At 35.0% G+C, this 18543-nt stretch overlaps 1 protein-coding gene across 1 annotated transcript in view; it reads right to left on the reverse strand.

Annotated features, from left to right (window-relative positions):
• The window catches only part of RAB3GAP2 (RAB3 GTPase activating non-catalytic protein subunit 2), a 110884-nt gene that overhangs the window by 48393 nt on the left and 43948 nt on the right, over positions 1-18543 (reverse strand). The window contains 10 exon segments of the mRNA XM_044004566.1: positions 789-928; positions 4804-4893; positions 5011-5090; positions 7662-7810; positions 11187-11285; positions 13029-13128; positions 15121-15222; positions 15749-15824; positions 15907-15954; positions 17780-17861. Coding sequence (XP_043860501.1) covers positions 789-928; positions 4804-4893; positions 5011-5090; positions 7662-7810; positions 11187-11285; positions 13029-13128; positions 15121-15222; positions 15749-15824; positions 15907-15954; positions 17780-17861 — 966 coding nt within the window.

The following is an 18543-nucleotide window of genomic DNA, read 5'->3' on the forward strand; positions in this document are numbered from 1 at the left end:
TTGCTGATTGCACAAAGGAAAAATGCAGTTTTACATATAAAGTCAGAAACTTACAGTCTGATATTTCAACAAGTGACACAAATATGCTCAAAAATAACTTAGTAAAATTTTGATCTATGATGATTAGGGATATTCAAATTATCCCTAACTTTTTGTAACAGGAATTATTTACAAGTAGTCTTTTGATGCAAAAGTCAGAGGCAAACTTCTTTGCTACATTTTTAAAGTATTTTTTTTTTGCAGGAATAGGTTAACTATGATTGGCCTAAAAAAAAAAAGTCTAGCATATCAACTGAAAGAATCAGGTAAGTTAATATTTTAGTTTTGATTTAATTAGTGTGGAAATTCCCTCCCTTGATGTAAATTAGTCTTAGCATGTTGCCAAGGGGCACTAAAGGTTAAGTGATTTATTGGTGGTTGTACATTTAGTATATGTAAGAAGCAGGACTTAAACTCAGGTTTTTCTGACTCCAATGCTCCTCCTAGTTTGATTACAAGGATATGTTTATATATGATTAAAGTTGCAATCTTCATTAATGAAGGGAATTTATGAATGGGTTAATCATATATACACTGAATATTCATATTACGTAAATTTAAGCTATGGAAAATAGATAACAATATTTCAGTTCTATAGTGGTTACCATATTTATATTTCAAAATAAAACCAAAATTAAAATACAAGAAAGTATTTTCAAATTCATTATAAAATATTTTAGTTAGCTGGAAAGGAAAACATCTGTTCGAATAGTGGAGAAAGAAGCCCCTAGAATTATCCAAGGTAGTACCTTTCCACATGCGAATTGCAAGTCCCCTCGCCACATCTAATAAAATAACTCTGCCAAAATCATCAGTTACTGCTGCTAGTGTGTTACATGGAGAGAGACAAATGCTTTCACCGTGGCGCCTTGAATCAGGAAGCCCAAATCTGATAAGAAAAAGAAAACAAAAAAAAAAATCTCACAATCCTGTAAAGCAGGAAAAATCATTAAACATATCAACAAAAGAGTGTATTTGTATCAACTTTTAAAAAATAAAGCTTGGGGTCAGCTAGGTGGCACAGTGGATAAAGCACTGGCCCTGGATTTGGAAGGACCTGAGTTCAAATCCGGCCTCAGACACTTGACACTAGCTGTGTGACCCTGGGTAAGTCGCTTAACCCTCATTGTCCTGCAAAAAAACAAAACAACAACAACAACAACAAAACACCAAAACCCCTGAACAAAACCAATAACAAAAAAAAAATAAAGCTTGCCTCAGATTAATATTCACTTTTGTGTTTTTTTTCAAACATGAATGTTTTCTAATAAAGAGTTCTGGGCTATAACTGGGCTATCTGGAATAAGAGAATGAGTCCTTCTGGGTAGGTGAGTTTTCGAAATAACTGATCATTTACCTCTTTAAACATCAAAACTATTCAAAACAGAATTTAAATCTTTCTAAAATGTAGTCTCACTTGCCTGCCTTTTTTTAAAAAGCTGAATGAAGAAAATTTATCCTTTTTTTTGATGTTTTGAGATCAACATTACAATTATTTTATACTCATACACTATCATGGCCTATTTGAGGTATGTACACAAAATGCAACTAGACTGCTATGCTTTTTACATTCAGGTGTCAGCTACTTTTTCTGTCTCCTTCCTTTCATTTTGTTAGCTGTCATTTCCTTAAGTTGCCAGTATGCCTACCTATAATGGATAGTCTCCTCCCTTTGAATTTGATAATGACCTAGAAAGCATATATTTATTCTTACCAAGTTTACTTATCACTTAAGAGTAAATAATGTCTAAGTGAGGGGCTGAGGGTTTTCCTAAGAGTAAACTGTGAGTGCTAATGTATAAACTTTGTCACATTTGTTCTGTTTCCTCAGAAGTCTGGCTGTTACTTTTGTCTTATCTCATTCCTCATTCTCTTCTAATCCTTCAAATATAGTTTTTACCTAACATTCTGTCCTTGGTCTTCCCTTTTTTCTCTCCACACTTTTTTTTTTTTTTGGCGGGGCAATGGGGGTTGTTAAGTGACTTGCTCAGGGTCACACAGCTAGTAAGTGTCAAGTGTCTGAGGCCAGATTTGAACTCAGGTACTCCTGAATCCAGGGCCGGCACTTTAACCACTGAGCCACCTAGCTGCCCCCTCTCCACACTTTCTACTTGGCTTCAATTATTATTCCTATGTAAATGACCCCCAATCTCTCTCCTCATCTCCAACCTCTCTCCCCAGGCCCAGCTCCCTGTTTTCAACTCTCCAATGGATACTTCTTCCTGAAACTCCTACCACCACCTCAAATTTAATATGTCTCTTAATAAATTATTATTTAACCCACCCTCAATTTTTATTTCTCTTAAAGGCTTCACTGTTCTCCTAGTCACCCAGGCATACAATCTTAAAGTAACACGATTCTTCTCTTTTCTTTCTCTTCTTTTCCTTTTGAATCTTCTCTTTTCATCACAATATACACCCAATCAATTACCAAGACCCATATTTTCTTTCTTCACAATATCTGTAGCATCCCTCCCCCTCTCTCCATCCCACTACAACAGTCCTTGTTCATGCCCTTGAATATTCTTAGACTACTATAATCAGCCTCTTAAATCCATCTCCCTATTTGCATGCTGTACTTTCTCCAATCTAGCCTTCACATCACTGTCTACCTTATCTTCCAAATGTACTCTTTTGGCCATGTCACCCTTCTACACAAAAACCATTAGTGGTTCCTCATTGCCTACTGAATAAAACATGAATTCTTAGTCCCCAAATCCAAGACTCTCCATGACATAGCTTGTTTACTTTTCTAATTTCATCTCTTATCCAAACTAGACTATCCTTCCTCTTCTGTCTCAGATCTCTATGCATTTGTCTACATAGTTCTCCATGCCTAGAATGGATCTGCCCTACTCTCCTCTAACTCTGCTGCCATCTCCTCCACTAGGCCCTTCCCATCATTCCTTCCCCCAAATGAAAATGATCCACAGCACTTTGCCTAATTCTCTCAAGCTCTACACTTCTTCCATTATAACCTAATTATTTGTGATCACTGTCTTCTTTCCCAATAAACTGTAAATTCTTTGAGAGTAGTGTCGATGTTATAGCTATATTTGGTAGCATCATCATCACCTCACATTTCTCTAGTGCTTTAAGGTTTACAAAGTCCTTTCCACAAAACAATCCTGTGAAATAACCAGGACAAATAGGAGCCACATTTTATAGATGAGGAAGCTGAGGTTCAAAGAAATTAAGGGTCCCTACCATAGCACCTTTCAAATTTTAGATAATAAATATTGCATTTTTTTAGTATCTTTCCTGGTTCTCACTTAAACTTTAAATAATCATTCTTAAGAAGGATCTACTAAAGAGAACATACTAATTTAAATAATATTTTCTTTCCTGACTCGACTTTATCTTACTCAATAGTAAATGAAGTTGGGGGCAGCTAGGTGGAGCAGTGGATAGAGCACCAGCCCTGGAGTCAGGAGGACCTGAGTTCAAATCCAGCCTCAGACACTTCACACTTACTAGCTGTGTGATCTCAGGCAAGTCACTTAACCATCACTGCCCACCCCCACCCCCAAAGAAAATCGTAAATGAAACTTAGGTTAAATTGCTTGAGTTCTTAAGGGGGGGGAGGAAGAGAATTTGGAACACAAAGTTATAAAAATAAATGTTACAATTTGTTTTTACATATAAGGTGGGGAAAAATTCCAAATAAATAATCAAACAAACAAACAAATAGTAAATGAGCAGAAAATAAAATCAGAAACATAAATATACAGACTATTTTGGAATACTACTAATGTATTCCAGGCCAACACAAGTTTACTCTCTGATGCGTGTTCACGTATCTTTATCACTTTGCTTTGATTCTCTTATTAATATTTAAACAAACAAATTAGATCTTGTCCAAAGCAGCTATCTGTGTGGTTGTTTCAGATTTGATATTTCACTAATGTGGAAGCCTCCCAATAAGAAAACTCTTTCCATCAATGCAAACTGATAACTTTAACTACACCTTATAGTCTTAACAGTTTTTTTGGGGGGGCAGCTAGGTGGCACAGTGGATAAAGCACCAGCCCTGGATTCAGGAGTACCTGAGTTCAAATCCGGCCTCAGACACTTGACACTTACTAGCTATGTGACCCTGGGCAAGTCACTTAGCCCCCATTGCCCCCCCCCAAAGAGTTTCTGGGCCATTAAAGGGTTAAAGTGGCTTGCTGATGGTCACACAATTTGTGCATGGTCATACAGTATGAATCAGAGACAAGGCTAGGACTCAGGTCTTCCTAATTCCAAGGCCGTGTTGCTTCTCTTAGTGACATGCTATTATAGCTTTTTTTTTTTTTTGCAGGACAATGAGGGTTAAGTGACTTGCCCAGGGTACAACAGCTAGTTAAGTGTCACCACCTAGCTGCCCCCTATTATAGCTTTTTAATTTTTGGGGGGGTGAGGCAATTGGGATTAAGTGACTTGCCCAGGGTCACACAGCTACTAAGTATCAAGTGTCTGAGGCCGAATTTGAACTCAGGTCCTCCTGACTCCAGGGCCGGTGCTCTATCCACTGCACCACCTAGCTGCCCCTATTATAGCTTTTTTAAAAAAAGGAATTCATTGGTTTTTACTGAACTCATTTTACATTACAACAAGGAAAGAAAAAAGGAAATATTTCAACTGGTATCCTAACAGCTCTAAAGACTGAACAAACTGATGGGACAACCAACAATAAATGAACTGGGAAGTTGCAAAAATTACAAAATTCAACAATAAAATTGAACTTTAAAAATATTTTTTAAAACTACATATGAGACTTGCCTTACAGCTAATGGTGTCGCTGGTTCAACTTTTGGTTTCTGCTTTTGAATAGTTTCTTCTTCATGCTTACTCTTCCAACCAAGCCAGCCACTTGAAACAAAATGAATTATGAATAATACTAATGATTCTAAAACATAAAATGCAGAAAATAAACTTCTAAATTAAAACCAAGCTAAGTACATCTGAAGTTATTTTGAATCTCATTACCTGGCAGCATTAAATAAAGCAGAAGTCAGTTTACTTGCAACTGCTAAAGCAACATGAGACAGCAATGGCTGTGAACTTCCCTAAGGAAATAACAAAAGAACACAAATTTTAAACCTAAGAAATCAAATAAGAAAAAGATAACCATCCTTACATTAAAAAATATGGCATCAGACAGAAGAAAAAAATCTTTCAAAATAATATTAGTTCAAAGAGTTTTGAAAGAGTAGTCAAGTCTACTCTAACAAAAATGTACAGCTCACCCCAAGTTATAGTAATAGTTTTACTTTAAGAGTAAACCTAATATCCAAAGTAAAATTTACTTTTTTAATAGCACAATTATCTGGGGAAAAAAGTTCACTCTTTTTTTCCCTTCCAAACTTAATTGGTCCCCCCCCCCTTTTTAAAGTATTATTATATTCACCATCTACATTGAACTAGATCTCATAGTAGCTACATATGAAAAATTTAGGGAATTTTGAGGTTGTTCTTTAATATGACAAATGAAGAGTGCTGCAAAATCTGACCTCTTAACCAAAATTTTAACAACTTTAAAAAAGAGGTAATGTTCAGAAATTATAGGAGCCAGAATCAGCTCTTCTGAAAGTTTACTTTCTCCCTCTTTCAAATTCATTGTGTGTTGTTATGATGATAAATTCTGAAGCTTATTGTCTGTTTACCCATGAAGGGAATAGAATTCAGGTATAACTCCCAAGGCAATGGAAACTACAAATGACATAAGGACATGCAAGTTAGCTATCAGAAATTTCAGGACATCAAAAAACGGAAGTATTTTTGCAATTAAGATCTGGAGGAAAAGGCCCTGAGACCTTAATTTCAGTATCAGTTCCACTACTAAGTAATTTCTGTAGATCAGTTTTTTAGCCCTGCTGTTCTGTCAAACCCACTTACTAGATGTGCAATTCGGGGCAAACCAAGACACCAAGTCCTTGTTGCCACAGGCAACTCTCTCAGTTGTAGGGAAATAGAAAGTTTCCTCATTGAGAATTCCCTCTACCAATGAAATGGCATCTCTAGCAGGTCATTTTTTTTTTAAAGAAATGTTGTTCTAGAGCTAAAAATAAATTCTAATTAATTCTAAAAAGAGATCTATCATGTTAGTCGTCTGACTAAACCATTTAAAATATAAACTGTATCCCTAAAATAACATCCCTATGACAGGAAAAATATAATTTCACAAAATTACTAATATAACACACTGACCTAGAAATCTGGGTTTTTTCTAAAACTAACTAAAATAATGCTTCCCCCCCATAAAAATGTAAAGCATCACTGTAAGGAACTCACAAAAGTAATAAAGCTGAAATGGCAGGCATGGAAAGCTGAGTCAGAGAGTCACACAGATAGATCACTTTCTTTCTGCCTCTTCTCTTACTCCACTCCCTAAGCATCTCTTGCTCAACTTCACAACTAAAAAAATCCACTATTCCGTGTCTTCTGCCAGTCCTGCCCATGACACTGAACCCCACAGAGCCTCTGAAGTTCCAAACAGCAGTCACTATCATTATCTTTCTATAAGTAAGAAATACAGCCCGAGCTATGGGATAAAGTACTAACTTCCAAAAAGAAAACTGTCTTCAAGATTCCTTCCCACCTACCACATCAAATGGTTTACTATAATTTCCAAGACATGGGGCAGCAAGGAAAATTTGATGAGCTTTATAGTGAATCTCTATGTTCAAAGGGACTCAGAACAGGGATGAATATAGCTTCCCTGAAGATGTAAGGAGGAGGGAGCTGCATCTGTTACCTTGAAGCAACAGAGGTATATGATAGCATCAGATTTCCTAGCACTTTTCCAGGCCAAAGGAAAAGCTTTTAGTAATTGTTTCTGTCTGGAAGACCACTCAATTTTAAGCTATACCTAAGCTACTAAAAGCACAATCGTAGATTACACTCAGGTATGTCAGATTTTGGAGGAAAGTGTGGCTTATATTAATACTAATTTAGAATACTGAAATCATTAAATGAGTATTTCAAGGGTATATAGTACAAAAGACAAGACCAAAAACTATTCATTAGCAATAAGAAATAATTCACATTCAGTTTTAGATCTGTAAGAAATTTCTTCCTGTTTTCAAACTGAATAAAAAGTTTATATGGTTTTTAGAGTTTATTAGAGAAAAATATATACAAGATTTCCTGTTGGTGATCATGCTTTGATTCATTTTCATTAACAGATCTTAACATAGCAATCAAGATAATTTTTGTAGCTAAAAAAATACACTTAAAACACATGTAGTCCCATGAAATATCATGCATGTCAACAAGACAAAAAAAAGTAGCTCTCTAAAAGAATCTGCTTTGTTAAAAACAAAAACAAAACCTGTCTGATGTCAAGTCATCAAATTGTTATCAAACAGCTTCTTGAGTTTAACTAAATTTTTCCATCGAGCATATTAGATAACATACTTAAACTCTTCTGTTGTAAAACAAATATTAACCTTTCAAGGTACACTGCTAAAAATAATTCTGAATCATTTTTTTTAACAATAGGGAACTAGAAAGTCTGAAGTAAAAGTAAATTTCTAAAAACAAAATGACTCTCAGAGGTTTCTATGCACATAAAAATAGGAAAGATGTTAAAAAGTCGAAATGTTTACCTTAATCATTACCATTTATGGAATACATACCTCTAAAGCATAGAAGAAACCAGTAAATGGATTTGACCCAACAGTGATGTACTGAGACATTGCAGGTGGACTATTTTTTATTGCTGCATTAAATCCACCTATATTAGAAGCAGTTTTCATTTGATCAAATGGAGATAGTGTCATGATTCCTATGACAAAATAATAATATTAAAATGTGCTAAAGTAATTTGATTTTAGTCTGCTATATTTTTAGTTAACATTTATTTTTAAATATAGGAAAAGGCCAAGGCAATGAGTTGTGGAAAGATCACTAAATCTGAGTTCAAAGGACCTTGGTCTGAATCCTGGTTCTACTACTTACCAACTGTGTGATGCTGAGAAAACTACAGCCCTTCTGGATCTTAGTTTCCTTATATGCAAAATAAGTAGGCTGAACTAAAATATATCTAAGGTCTGCTTCTAGCTCTTGATCTATGATATTTGTACTTAATTTTACCTTAAAATACAAAGATTTTTTTAAAGTTTTTTTTTTAAGTTTAAGAGTTATGTTGCTATTTATTTGACAAGTTATGTCGCACACAAAAAGAATCCAATAAAACAGTTTAAAAATACTGAAAGGATTACTACACATTAACATTAATAATCCATCTTTCCTGAATCCATGTCATATGTCAAAAATGGTACCTAGAGACAAAACACTACAATAACCTATTCTGTAAACCAGGGATCTTTAACTTTTTTTTTTAATGGATAAATGACTTTTTATTTCCAAAGTATTTAGTGTACCAGTTGAAAGCTATAGGTGCTCACCATCCCTCACTGGAAAAAAAAGAGAAGAGGGACCACTGCTCTCAGTTGTGTTTTTCCTCCTCAAGACAATATAAGTTCAGGGATGGTCAAAAGCATACAGATCTACTAGGTAGGTCACAATCTGTTAGTTGGAGGACCTTTGGTTTAATAAATTGATGCACAGAGGGTAATCTTCAAACTGTTGAACATGCTAAAAGTTGGCCAATTTCAACTACTAAGCATGCCTAACCCAGGCTTATAAAATGAATTTTATTTTTAGATCTATAAGCAGCGTATTCATTACTTAACATTTTTTTCATAAACTTTATATATATCTACTAGGCACAGAATTGGTGAATTTAAAGGCTATGAATGCCACCTGGATCATGGCATATACATAGTACTTCGAAGCTTTAAACAGTTTTAAAAGCACAGTGTTAGTGTATATGTTGAATATAAAATAATTTTACCAGAGAAGACAGAAATCCAAGTTGCAGCTCCTGCTTCTTGGGCAAAAATAAAGTGTAGCACTACCAAGTTAGCAAACATATTCTGAATAACTAAAATTTTCAAATGAAATCTTAGAGTTTACAATAGTTAACATGGCAATATAATAGATAATAGCTAAGTTCATCTTGTGAATGTATATATGTATATTGTGTAAATAACCACCAATACCATATACCTTAGAGACCAGATTCTAGACTCCAAAGTTCTACCTCTAGTCTTAAGATCCTCAAGACTGAAAGGGTAAGAAGGGAGTCAGGATGTGAAGAGCTTGGCTATGTGAGGTAAATGAGAGTGGAGAGTCAGTGATGATACTGAGGTTGTGAGCCTGGGTAACTGGGAAGATCACTGGGTGACTGGTTCCTTTAACAATAATAGGAAAATTTAGAAGAAGGCATATTACTTTTTTTCCCAGCTTCTTTCCTGCTCAATACTCAAACTCAAACCTAGTTTAAATACTCATCTGAAGGAGTAATTCAAATGGCATTGACTCTTTTTGGGAAAAGAGGGAAAGAATGAAGGGACAAAGGGAAAAAAGGAAGGAATAACAATAAAGTCTTATAGACACAGTTAAAAGGTTCTATCAAAATTATATTATTAAATTTCAAATTTTAGATTAAAATGGAAGTTTTTTAACAGTTATCCAAACTACTTTAATTCACTATTATTAATGTTTTACATCACTTCTACAAGTTCAAACTACAAGTTTGAACTACAGTAACTACAAGTTCAAGTTTGCTTAATATTTTTAATGACAGAAATTTAGTTTGAAGGCTATATTTCTGCGGGATTGAACTATCCACCAAGTATTTCTGTGGAAAAATGAGGCCAACCAGTAAATAAGCCAAGTCACCTATCACATATATGCTTCTAAAAGTATACTATGGTGCAGCTAAGTGGCACAGTGGATAAAGCACCGGCCCTGGAGTCAGGAGGACATGAGTTCAAATCCGGCCTCAGACACTTAACACTTATTAGCTGTGTGACCCTAGGCAAGTAACTTAACCCCAATTGCCTCACCAAAAAAAAAAGTATACTAGTGGTATAGGTCATATATTTAACATTAAAGCTGTAAAGATAACTTACTTTCCATTGTTTTAGACATGAAGCCATGGGACCCTGCACGTCTGCAGAGGAACAGTCTCTTTTTGTTATTCATAATCCCTACTCATTATTTCCTAAACATCTAGAACTCAATGTCTCATAGGCAAAACAGAATTTCATTTTCCCCCCAAATCCTGCCCTCTTCTCAATTTCCCTATTACTGTCATAGGTACCACCATCCTCCCAATAACACAGGTTCACAATCTAAGTGTCATCCTTAACTCTTTACTCTCACTCACCCCAGAGGATATCCAGTTATGTTGCTAAATCTTGTCATTTTTATCTTCACAACTTTTTTCATGTGTCCCCTTTTCTCCACTTAAACAGTCACCACCCTGGTTCACGTCAGCATCAACTCCTGACTAAACTATTACAATTACCTTCTAACTATTCTCCCTGCCTTGTTTCTCCCAATTTTAATCCATTCTCCCCTAAGCTGCAGATGATTTCTCTAAAGTATAGATGTAACCATGTCACTCTCTTACTCAATAAACTCCAGCCTCCCTAAGTTAGTATCAAATGTAAAATTCTTTGTTTGGCATTTAAAGCCCTTTACAACCTGACCCTTTCTTCTTTTTCCAGTTTTCTTTTCCCTTAATTCCCCTCCACACTCTTTAAGATGTAGCTACAACTAGCCTCCTTGCTGTTCCTCACACATAACACTTCAGCTTCCATACCTTGGTCTTTGTCCGTGTCTCTCATTCCTGGACGGCTTTCTCTCCTTATCTCTGCCTTTTGCTTTCCCTGACTTCCTTACATTCTACCTTCCACAGAAGGCCTTAACCCTGTACTTCCAGCTGCTAAAGCCTTCCCTTTTGAGATTATCTTCTACCTGCTCTGTATATATTTTTATAGTAATTTACATGTTGTTTTCCCCATTGGAATTTAAGCTCCTTGAGAGCAGGCACTGTTTTTACCTTTCTTGGTATACCTAGCACTTAGCACAGTACCTACTGCATAGTAAGCACTTAATAAATGTTTGTTAATTCTTAGAGCCCCAACTTCCTCATCTGTAAAATGGTGATGCTTTTAATAACTGCTTGATTATTGTACCTCTTAAACTAACACATAATGTGAGCTAGTATTATTGTAATAATAACATGAGAACTTCTAGATAAATACTACTAAAATAATTTTTTTATAAAATCAAATACTAATGCTTACCAATACTTGCATGATCAATTATGGTGTCAATATCTTGTAGACCCCATTTCTTATAAGCTAATGGTGGTGGCTGTATGTTTTCATTACCCGATGCTGCAGCTATAGAATTAAAAATTAGATGTTAGAAGGTTGTCTTTTATTTTCTTCCCAAATTCTTAAAAATTCTACTAAAATTTTTTACCATGAAAAATTAAAATGAAATCACTCAATTTGTTTTTTAAAATTGTTAACTATAGCAAGGAAGCAAAAATACAGTTGTTAATTGATTAGTTTCAATGAGGAATATATAAAACATTATAGACAGAATTCAAGTAGTAATAACAGATCACAATTGGATTTAATGCACTCAGGAAAGTACATACAGTAGAAACTCAAACAAGTTAACTACTATCTGGTAGGTACAGATGTTAATAGCAGTGCTAGACTAAATGAAAAGAAACAGCAGCTCTGTCATGAATAATTCCATCTAAAATATAGTAGAAGGTAACAAAAAGTAACATTCAATGTTATGGATTATCAACTTAGATTATGGAATTCTTGCAAAAGCTTCCAGTTTACCACCTCCTCCTACTCCCTCCAAATTCCTTCTAAAGTTACCTTCCATCCATTCTGATTATATTTTGTATGTACACAGTTACTTATAGTTTGTTTCATATAATGCCTGGCACATAGTATTTACTAACTGTTTGCTGATTGACTAAATCAGCTAACCACTAGGACAGATAACAAAACACAGCTAAATTTTTATTCAGTTCCCTCTATAAAGCTAATAAGATTACCTTAGTAAAAGAAAACAAAACAAAACAAAACCACTTTTTTTCTTTTTTCTTTTTAGTGAGGCAATTGGGGTTAAGTGACTTGCCCAGGGTCACACAGTTAGTAAGTGTTAAATGTCTGAGGCCAGATTTGAACTCAGGTACTCCTGAATCCAGGGCCGGTGCTTTATCCACTGCGCCACCTAACTGCCCCCAACAAAACCACTTTTGAAAGCACGATAAATAACAGTCAAGAAAATAGATTTATTTTTCCATATCATCAATTGAACGTGACCCACAATACAGATAAATAACTGGACTTACAGTCAGTGAAATTCAGACTTAATAAGAGGCAATGAGCAACTATAGTTCTTTTACACCAGAAAAAAGTATAGCTTCACAAAATAAATCACATTTAACATAAGGGAATCTTGATATTCCAAATTGCAAGGGGCATCTACCAACATCAACTAAAAACATCACAGTACATTTCCTAGAAGCTTGTCTACACAGAATTCAAACTAAAGGCAAATGCTTTGAATTTACTGCTCAAAAAAAGAGCAATGTTCTAAATTTATGTATTGATTTAATGTGACTTTTATTATAAGATTTATTATAAAAGATAACTGAACTTAAGGAGAGAAATGTGTGTTAATTTTATTGATTGATTGATTGATTTGTTGGTTTGTTTATTTATTTATCCATTCATTCATTCATCATTTATTTGTTTGTTTTTGCAGGCAATAAGGGTTAAGTGACATGCCCAGAGTCATATAGCTAGTAAGTGGCAAGTGTCTGAGGCCGAATTTGAACTCAGGTGATCCTGAATCCAGGGCTGATGTTTTAACCATTGCGCCACCCAGCTGCCCCCAAATGTGTGTTTATTTTACAAGATGAAATATTTTAGTGAAATATACCGTAATCTCCTGAAATTCATCATCCAGGAAAGAACAAGCAACAACAGCTACTAAAACATTTCCCAATGCAGAAATCTTTGAAATTATTTTTATTATGCTAATAATAAGTGTGATAAAAGTAAAACTATTAACACTGACAGGAGTTATACAGTTTCTTCTCAGAACTTTACCTTTTGCTACCTGATTTCGACAAGCACGAAGGGACTGAAAAAGGCTGAAACCATCAATAGTCACAATTGCAGCTGGATACAAGATACTCAACTCTTCATTCTTTTCAATGAACAAGGAAAAAAAATCAATTTTCAACACTGCCACATCAGATCTATTTGTTTACTGCATCTAAATGTCTTGAATAATCTAGGAAAACAAATATCATGGGTGAACAACTAATTCTTGGGTTCAAAACCAAAAAATATCAGGAAGAGAGACAATGAAAACAAATGGAAAATTTTCCTGAAGATTTTTGGCCAATGCATCAACAAATATGAGCTTGTGTATTTATGATGAATCACGGTCTTAGACTAGACAGTTTTTTAAAATCTTTGTTTCAATTAATTTTAATCAAAATGTGGAAAACTAGAGGCAGTCCAGATAAAAGAACCAAAATGTTTGAAGAGATGAAATTTTTTGATCTAGAGAAAGTTAAATATTATACCAGTTACAGTCACATAGGTAAGAGGGTTAACTTCTGCCAACTTTTTCCAACCCATGGTCTATAGTCATTACTCCCAAATCTAAGTCACATCACTATCACTAATGAAATTATTCTTTCAAAATGATCACTATAATTACCTTATCAGAAATTACAATGGGTTTTTCTTCATCTTCATTCTCCCTAAGCCTAAATTTCCTTGCCTGTAGATAGCCTCAAAGGTTTTTTCTAGATCTAAATTTATGATTCTATGATTTTAATATTCTCCTTGTCTACTCTAGCACATTTCTGCATATTTGGCTAAAACTGCAATCAAAGAGAGGGAGTAACTAATATAAATATATATCTTTTTTACATTAACAGTGATGAAATAATCTTATCATCTTACAAGACAACATGTGGAGTATATGTCTCTGGAAAGCCCTACAAATTGAATAGTAAGCAACCTATATTTCATTAATTACTTGATGATTTGCCTTCAGAGAGCTGAACTTGAAATAATGAGGTATTTTCTACATTCTACAAATCTGGAGATTTGGTACAAAAATGTTTCTTTTGTGCATTTTATCTTTCAAAAACATTATAAATATCACTTATACTAATAATTATGTATCTTAATAGATGGCTCAATAATCACTTGATAAATGAGATATACAGTATTGTATAAAATGGTATTAATGATGGTATTATGGAAATTTCTTTCCCCCTTTTTTTTTTTAAAGTGAGGCAATTGGGGTTAAATGACTTGCCCAGGGTCACACAGCTAGTAAGTGTTAAGTGTCTGAGGCCAGATTTGAACTCAGGTACTCCTGACTCCAGGACCGGTGCTCTATCCACTGCACCACCTAGCTACCCTTCCTTTCCCCTTTCTAAGGATAATTTTACTTGGCAACTATTGTCACAAAAGAAAATTGAAAGAAAAAATATGTAAATGTGTTTAATAACATAATTTTGTTCTATATTTTGTTAAGGGTTAAAATTCTAGCTAGTCTGTCTAAAATATCTAATGAGTAGTCGCCAATAAATTATAAGCTTTAGCAAGAGTTAGGCTTTTAAGCATTTATTAAGGAAAACAAGAATTTGGTAAAGAGAGAGAGAAAGGCCTAGATTCCTATCTATTAAAGGGAGAGCACATTTCTAGCTCCCTTCTCCGCCAGAGTCCAGAGGAAAGAGCCTGAGACCGAGCGCCAGTCTCTTCCTTCCTCCTCCCACTAGTCCGCGTCACTTCCTGAAGCCTGGTCTTGCCCTCAAAGACCTTTGCTTCATGGGCAGAACTCTTCTACAGTAAGTATCCAGCAGGTGGCGTCATTCCAATCGTTACAATTTAAACCTGCTTTTTCCCTTGGGAAATTAAAAAGTTACAAACGGTAAAAAAAAATTAAGTACTCCTAAAAATGACACTCTAAAATAGAAATATAGAATATTCCACTAAACAAAGAGAAGCAAGCCTGAAATTTTCAGCATTTAATTGTAAAGATATTATAGTTCTAGTGTGAAATAGTTCTGCCAGCTGTTGGAAATTTCTAAATTATGTTTCTGCAAAGGAATAAGGAATTGCTCCAGACTAATGCCATTGGTTTTTTTGGTTGGTTGTTTTTTTATCTGCTAACCTGCTCTGTAATTCCAGGATGCCTTGGGATTTCATAAGTCCTGCATTTTAGCTGTAGTACAGGGTCTTCATTCAAAAGTTGTGCAAGCAACAATCACACCATCTAGAGAGAAATCATAAGGGATTTAAATATTTAATCTCATTTTAAAAATTATCCATGCTTATAGATAAAGAGCACCTATTTATGAGGACACACATTTCTATAGTATCATTTCCCTGCAAAATTTCATGGGTCCTAGTTTTTCTCCTCCCCCCCCCCCCCCCGAATTAGAGCCACTATGCAGAAACTCTTTTTTTTTCAGGGCAATGAGGATTAAGTGACTTGCCCAGGGTCACACAGCTACTAAGTGTCAAGTGTCTAAGGCCGGATTTGAACTCAGCTCCTCCTGAATCCTGGGTCAGTGCTTTATCCACTGTGCCAGCTAGCTGCCCAATGCAGAAACTCTTAATCTTTGTTCTTTTTTCTTCCTCCATCACCTTTTAACTCCCATTTGTCCCAATGGCTACCTAAAATCCCTAGCTTTCTGGTCAATGGTTAGATACTTACTACTTAACAAAAAATGTTTAAAATAATCAATTTGGTAGGTTCTCTAAGGGAGTGAAAGTAATATTCTAAACAAATAACTCACCTCAGTATAGAATCGAACATAACCTGAAGTAAAGCCCACTACAATGCAGGTCCAGTCAGGGCGCCCAGTGGAACTCCTGTTGCAAGCAAAATATCACAAAAATTAAATATCCTATAAACTAAGATAAGAGGCAAAAAACAATTTTTGCTTGTTCTTACCTCTTTGACCTCGCCAATGGAATACACAAGGCACTGCTTACACATTCCCTAAAAACAAAATTATATTTTATAAAAAATAAAGATCTAAGTTGTTGTTCCAAGTAAACAATTCATAGTAGTAATAGTTGTGATGGTAGCTAATACTTATACAGCACATAAGGTTTACAAACTGCTTTACATAATTTGATAAAAAGATTAAAAAAAAGGGATGGTGATGGAAAGGATCAGTTATATACACAGGTCCTAAGTAGTGTTAATAATAAATCACATAAAATAGTGGCATATTCAAATTCACCACTATTCAGTTATAATTATGTGAATGAAATATGGCAATTGCTTCCAGTCCAATGGAAATTTAATAATGCAACCACTTCAAGGGAATCCATTATTTGCACTAATTGGGACCACACACACACACACACACACACACACACATTCTCTCTCTCTCTCTCTCTCTCTCTCTCTCATTTACTACCTTGTTTTTTTCTGTATCTAGTCCAACCCCACAGATATTATCAACCTGTAGGAAAGCAAGAAATGCCCCAGCCCCACTGCTAACACCTTCTAGGTTCTATCCTAGTAACTATAAAAGAAGTATACTAATTCCCAAAGAAAGCTTCCCTCATTTTCTGAAAAGATGAGGTTCTATCAGGTAACCAGAGGTGATAAACCATCAAATTCCAAAGGGTATTTACTCACTTACCCTCCTTCACCCAACTCTGACCTAACTGCTTCAATAAATCCATACTCATTACTAACTCACACAGAAATCAAGAACATTCATGCCCACCACTAACAGAAAAAGACTAACTGAAATAATGTACTCTATTTTGGAGAAAAATTAAATGTCTATTCAAAATATCTGATTTGAATGATTTAAAAACAAATTTGTATTTCTTTTGATAATTGAACTAAAAGTCTCCAGGATTACCTTATTAATTCCCAAGAGAAAGCCTTGAGGCATAGTCAAATTAATTACTATCAAGTTTCTTGGCCTCCTGTGCGAGTAGCAGTATATTCTGATACAGTGGATAGAACACTGAAGTCAAGGAGAACTGAGTTCAAATCTGGTATGAGACACTTACTAGCTGTTTGACCCTGTGCAAATCACTTAACTGCTTGCTTCATTTTCTCAACTGTAAAATGGGGATGATGATAATAATAACACTTACCTCCCAGGGTTGTTATGAGGATCAAATGAGGTTAATATTTGTAAAGTACTTGGCACAGTATCTAACACATAAGAGACATTTAAGAAATGCCTGATTCCTTCCTTCCTTCCTTCCTTCCTTTCTTCCTTCCTTCCCCCCTTCCTCCCTCCCTCTCTCCCCTCCTCCCTTCCTTCCTCCCTTCCTCCCTCCGTCCCTCCCTTCCTTCTTTTCCTTCCTTCTTCCTTCCCTTCCATGCTAGAGATCAATTCAGAAGTCCTCAATCTATAGGGAAATCTATTTACTATATTAAGGAACCTCTATAATACCAAAACACTTGAGATTTTAGAAATAAACGACACTATATTTTTCTTCAGGTATTACCCTATATTTAGCCTAAAGGGTGTGAATGATTTCTTGAATTCTTGGATGAATATTAGACTGTAAAAAGGATTTTGCATAATTCTTTCAAAACCTTTGAGTATATTCCAAAAGGGGTCAAATTTTCTTTATCACAAGTAATTTGCTAATAAGGTAATGTTAATAAATAACAAATACTCTAGGAAAATTATACTTTAATATAATAATAATCAGTTTCAAGGAATTTCTGTAGATGTACTTTATTAATTTCTTTTTTCTCTTTATTAAATTTTTTGTAGGTCAAACCAACAGTTTCAAATCTATTACATATTTATTTATAAAAAAGATTGTTACTTGGTACCTACCCTTCTTCAACATTTAGAGAACCATTCCAACCAACAGCATATTGCATTTCTTCCTTTCCTTTGTCACTATATTTCCATTTTGCTGAAAAATTAAGATATCAATCTACATAAGAACTCATAAAACCTCAAGTATATTAAAACATTTCATTAAAAATTTGCTTGCCCTTCAAAATATTTTTACAAATAATTCAGTGGTACTTTGGAGCTTTTGTCTACTTGTATTGAGAACAGGGATTCTAGAGGGAACAAAATGAGGACCCTCTCCAAATAACCTGGAGACAGAACAGATGAATCCAATGGAAGGGTGCCCTTTGAAGACACAGTATTTTCCAGACTGTCCCAAGGAAAGATGTGCCAGAGACCTGACAGCTGCATGGGATGTCTGAGATTGAAGAATTGTGTTAATTGAATGGATATTGGGCAGGAATACTGCACTGCAGGGAGACAATGTCTGTTGTTATTGCTGTCCATTATTGTACCCTTTGGTTTTTGTTTTCTGTATCTGTATACTATGTTCTCTTGATTTTCTGGATGATATTTGTTCTTCCCCTTCAAATTAGTCCCTAATTTTGGTCATGCTTACTGTGGCTTGTACTGTTCTTAGATCATGGTTCTGGATGCATTCTGTACTTGGGGCTGTTTCAAGTAGCAGCCACAGTATTGTTGTACCCAGCGTGCTCTCTGTTGGTCATTGGCACACCCAGGAGTCACCTTTGACCAATGTGGGGTATGTTAAGGGGATCCCCTGAACTTGTCTTTTTGAG

Source organism: Dromiciops gliroides, chromosome 4 (assembly GCF_019393635.1).
Source record: "Dromiciops gliroides isolate mDroGli1 chromosome 4, mDroGli1.pri, whole genome shotgun sequence".
NCBI classification, from domain to species: Eukaryota; Metazoa; Chordata; class Mammalia; order Microbiotheria; family Microbiotheriidae; genus Dromiciops; species Dromiciops gliroides.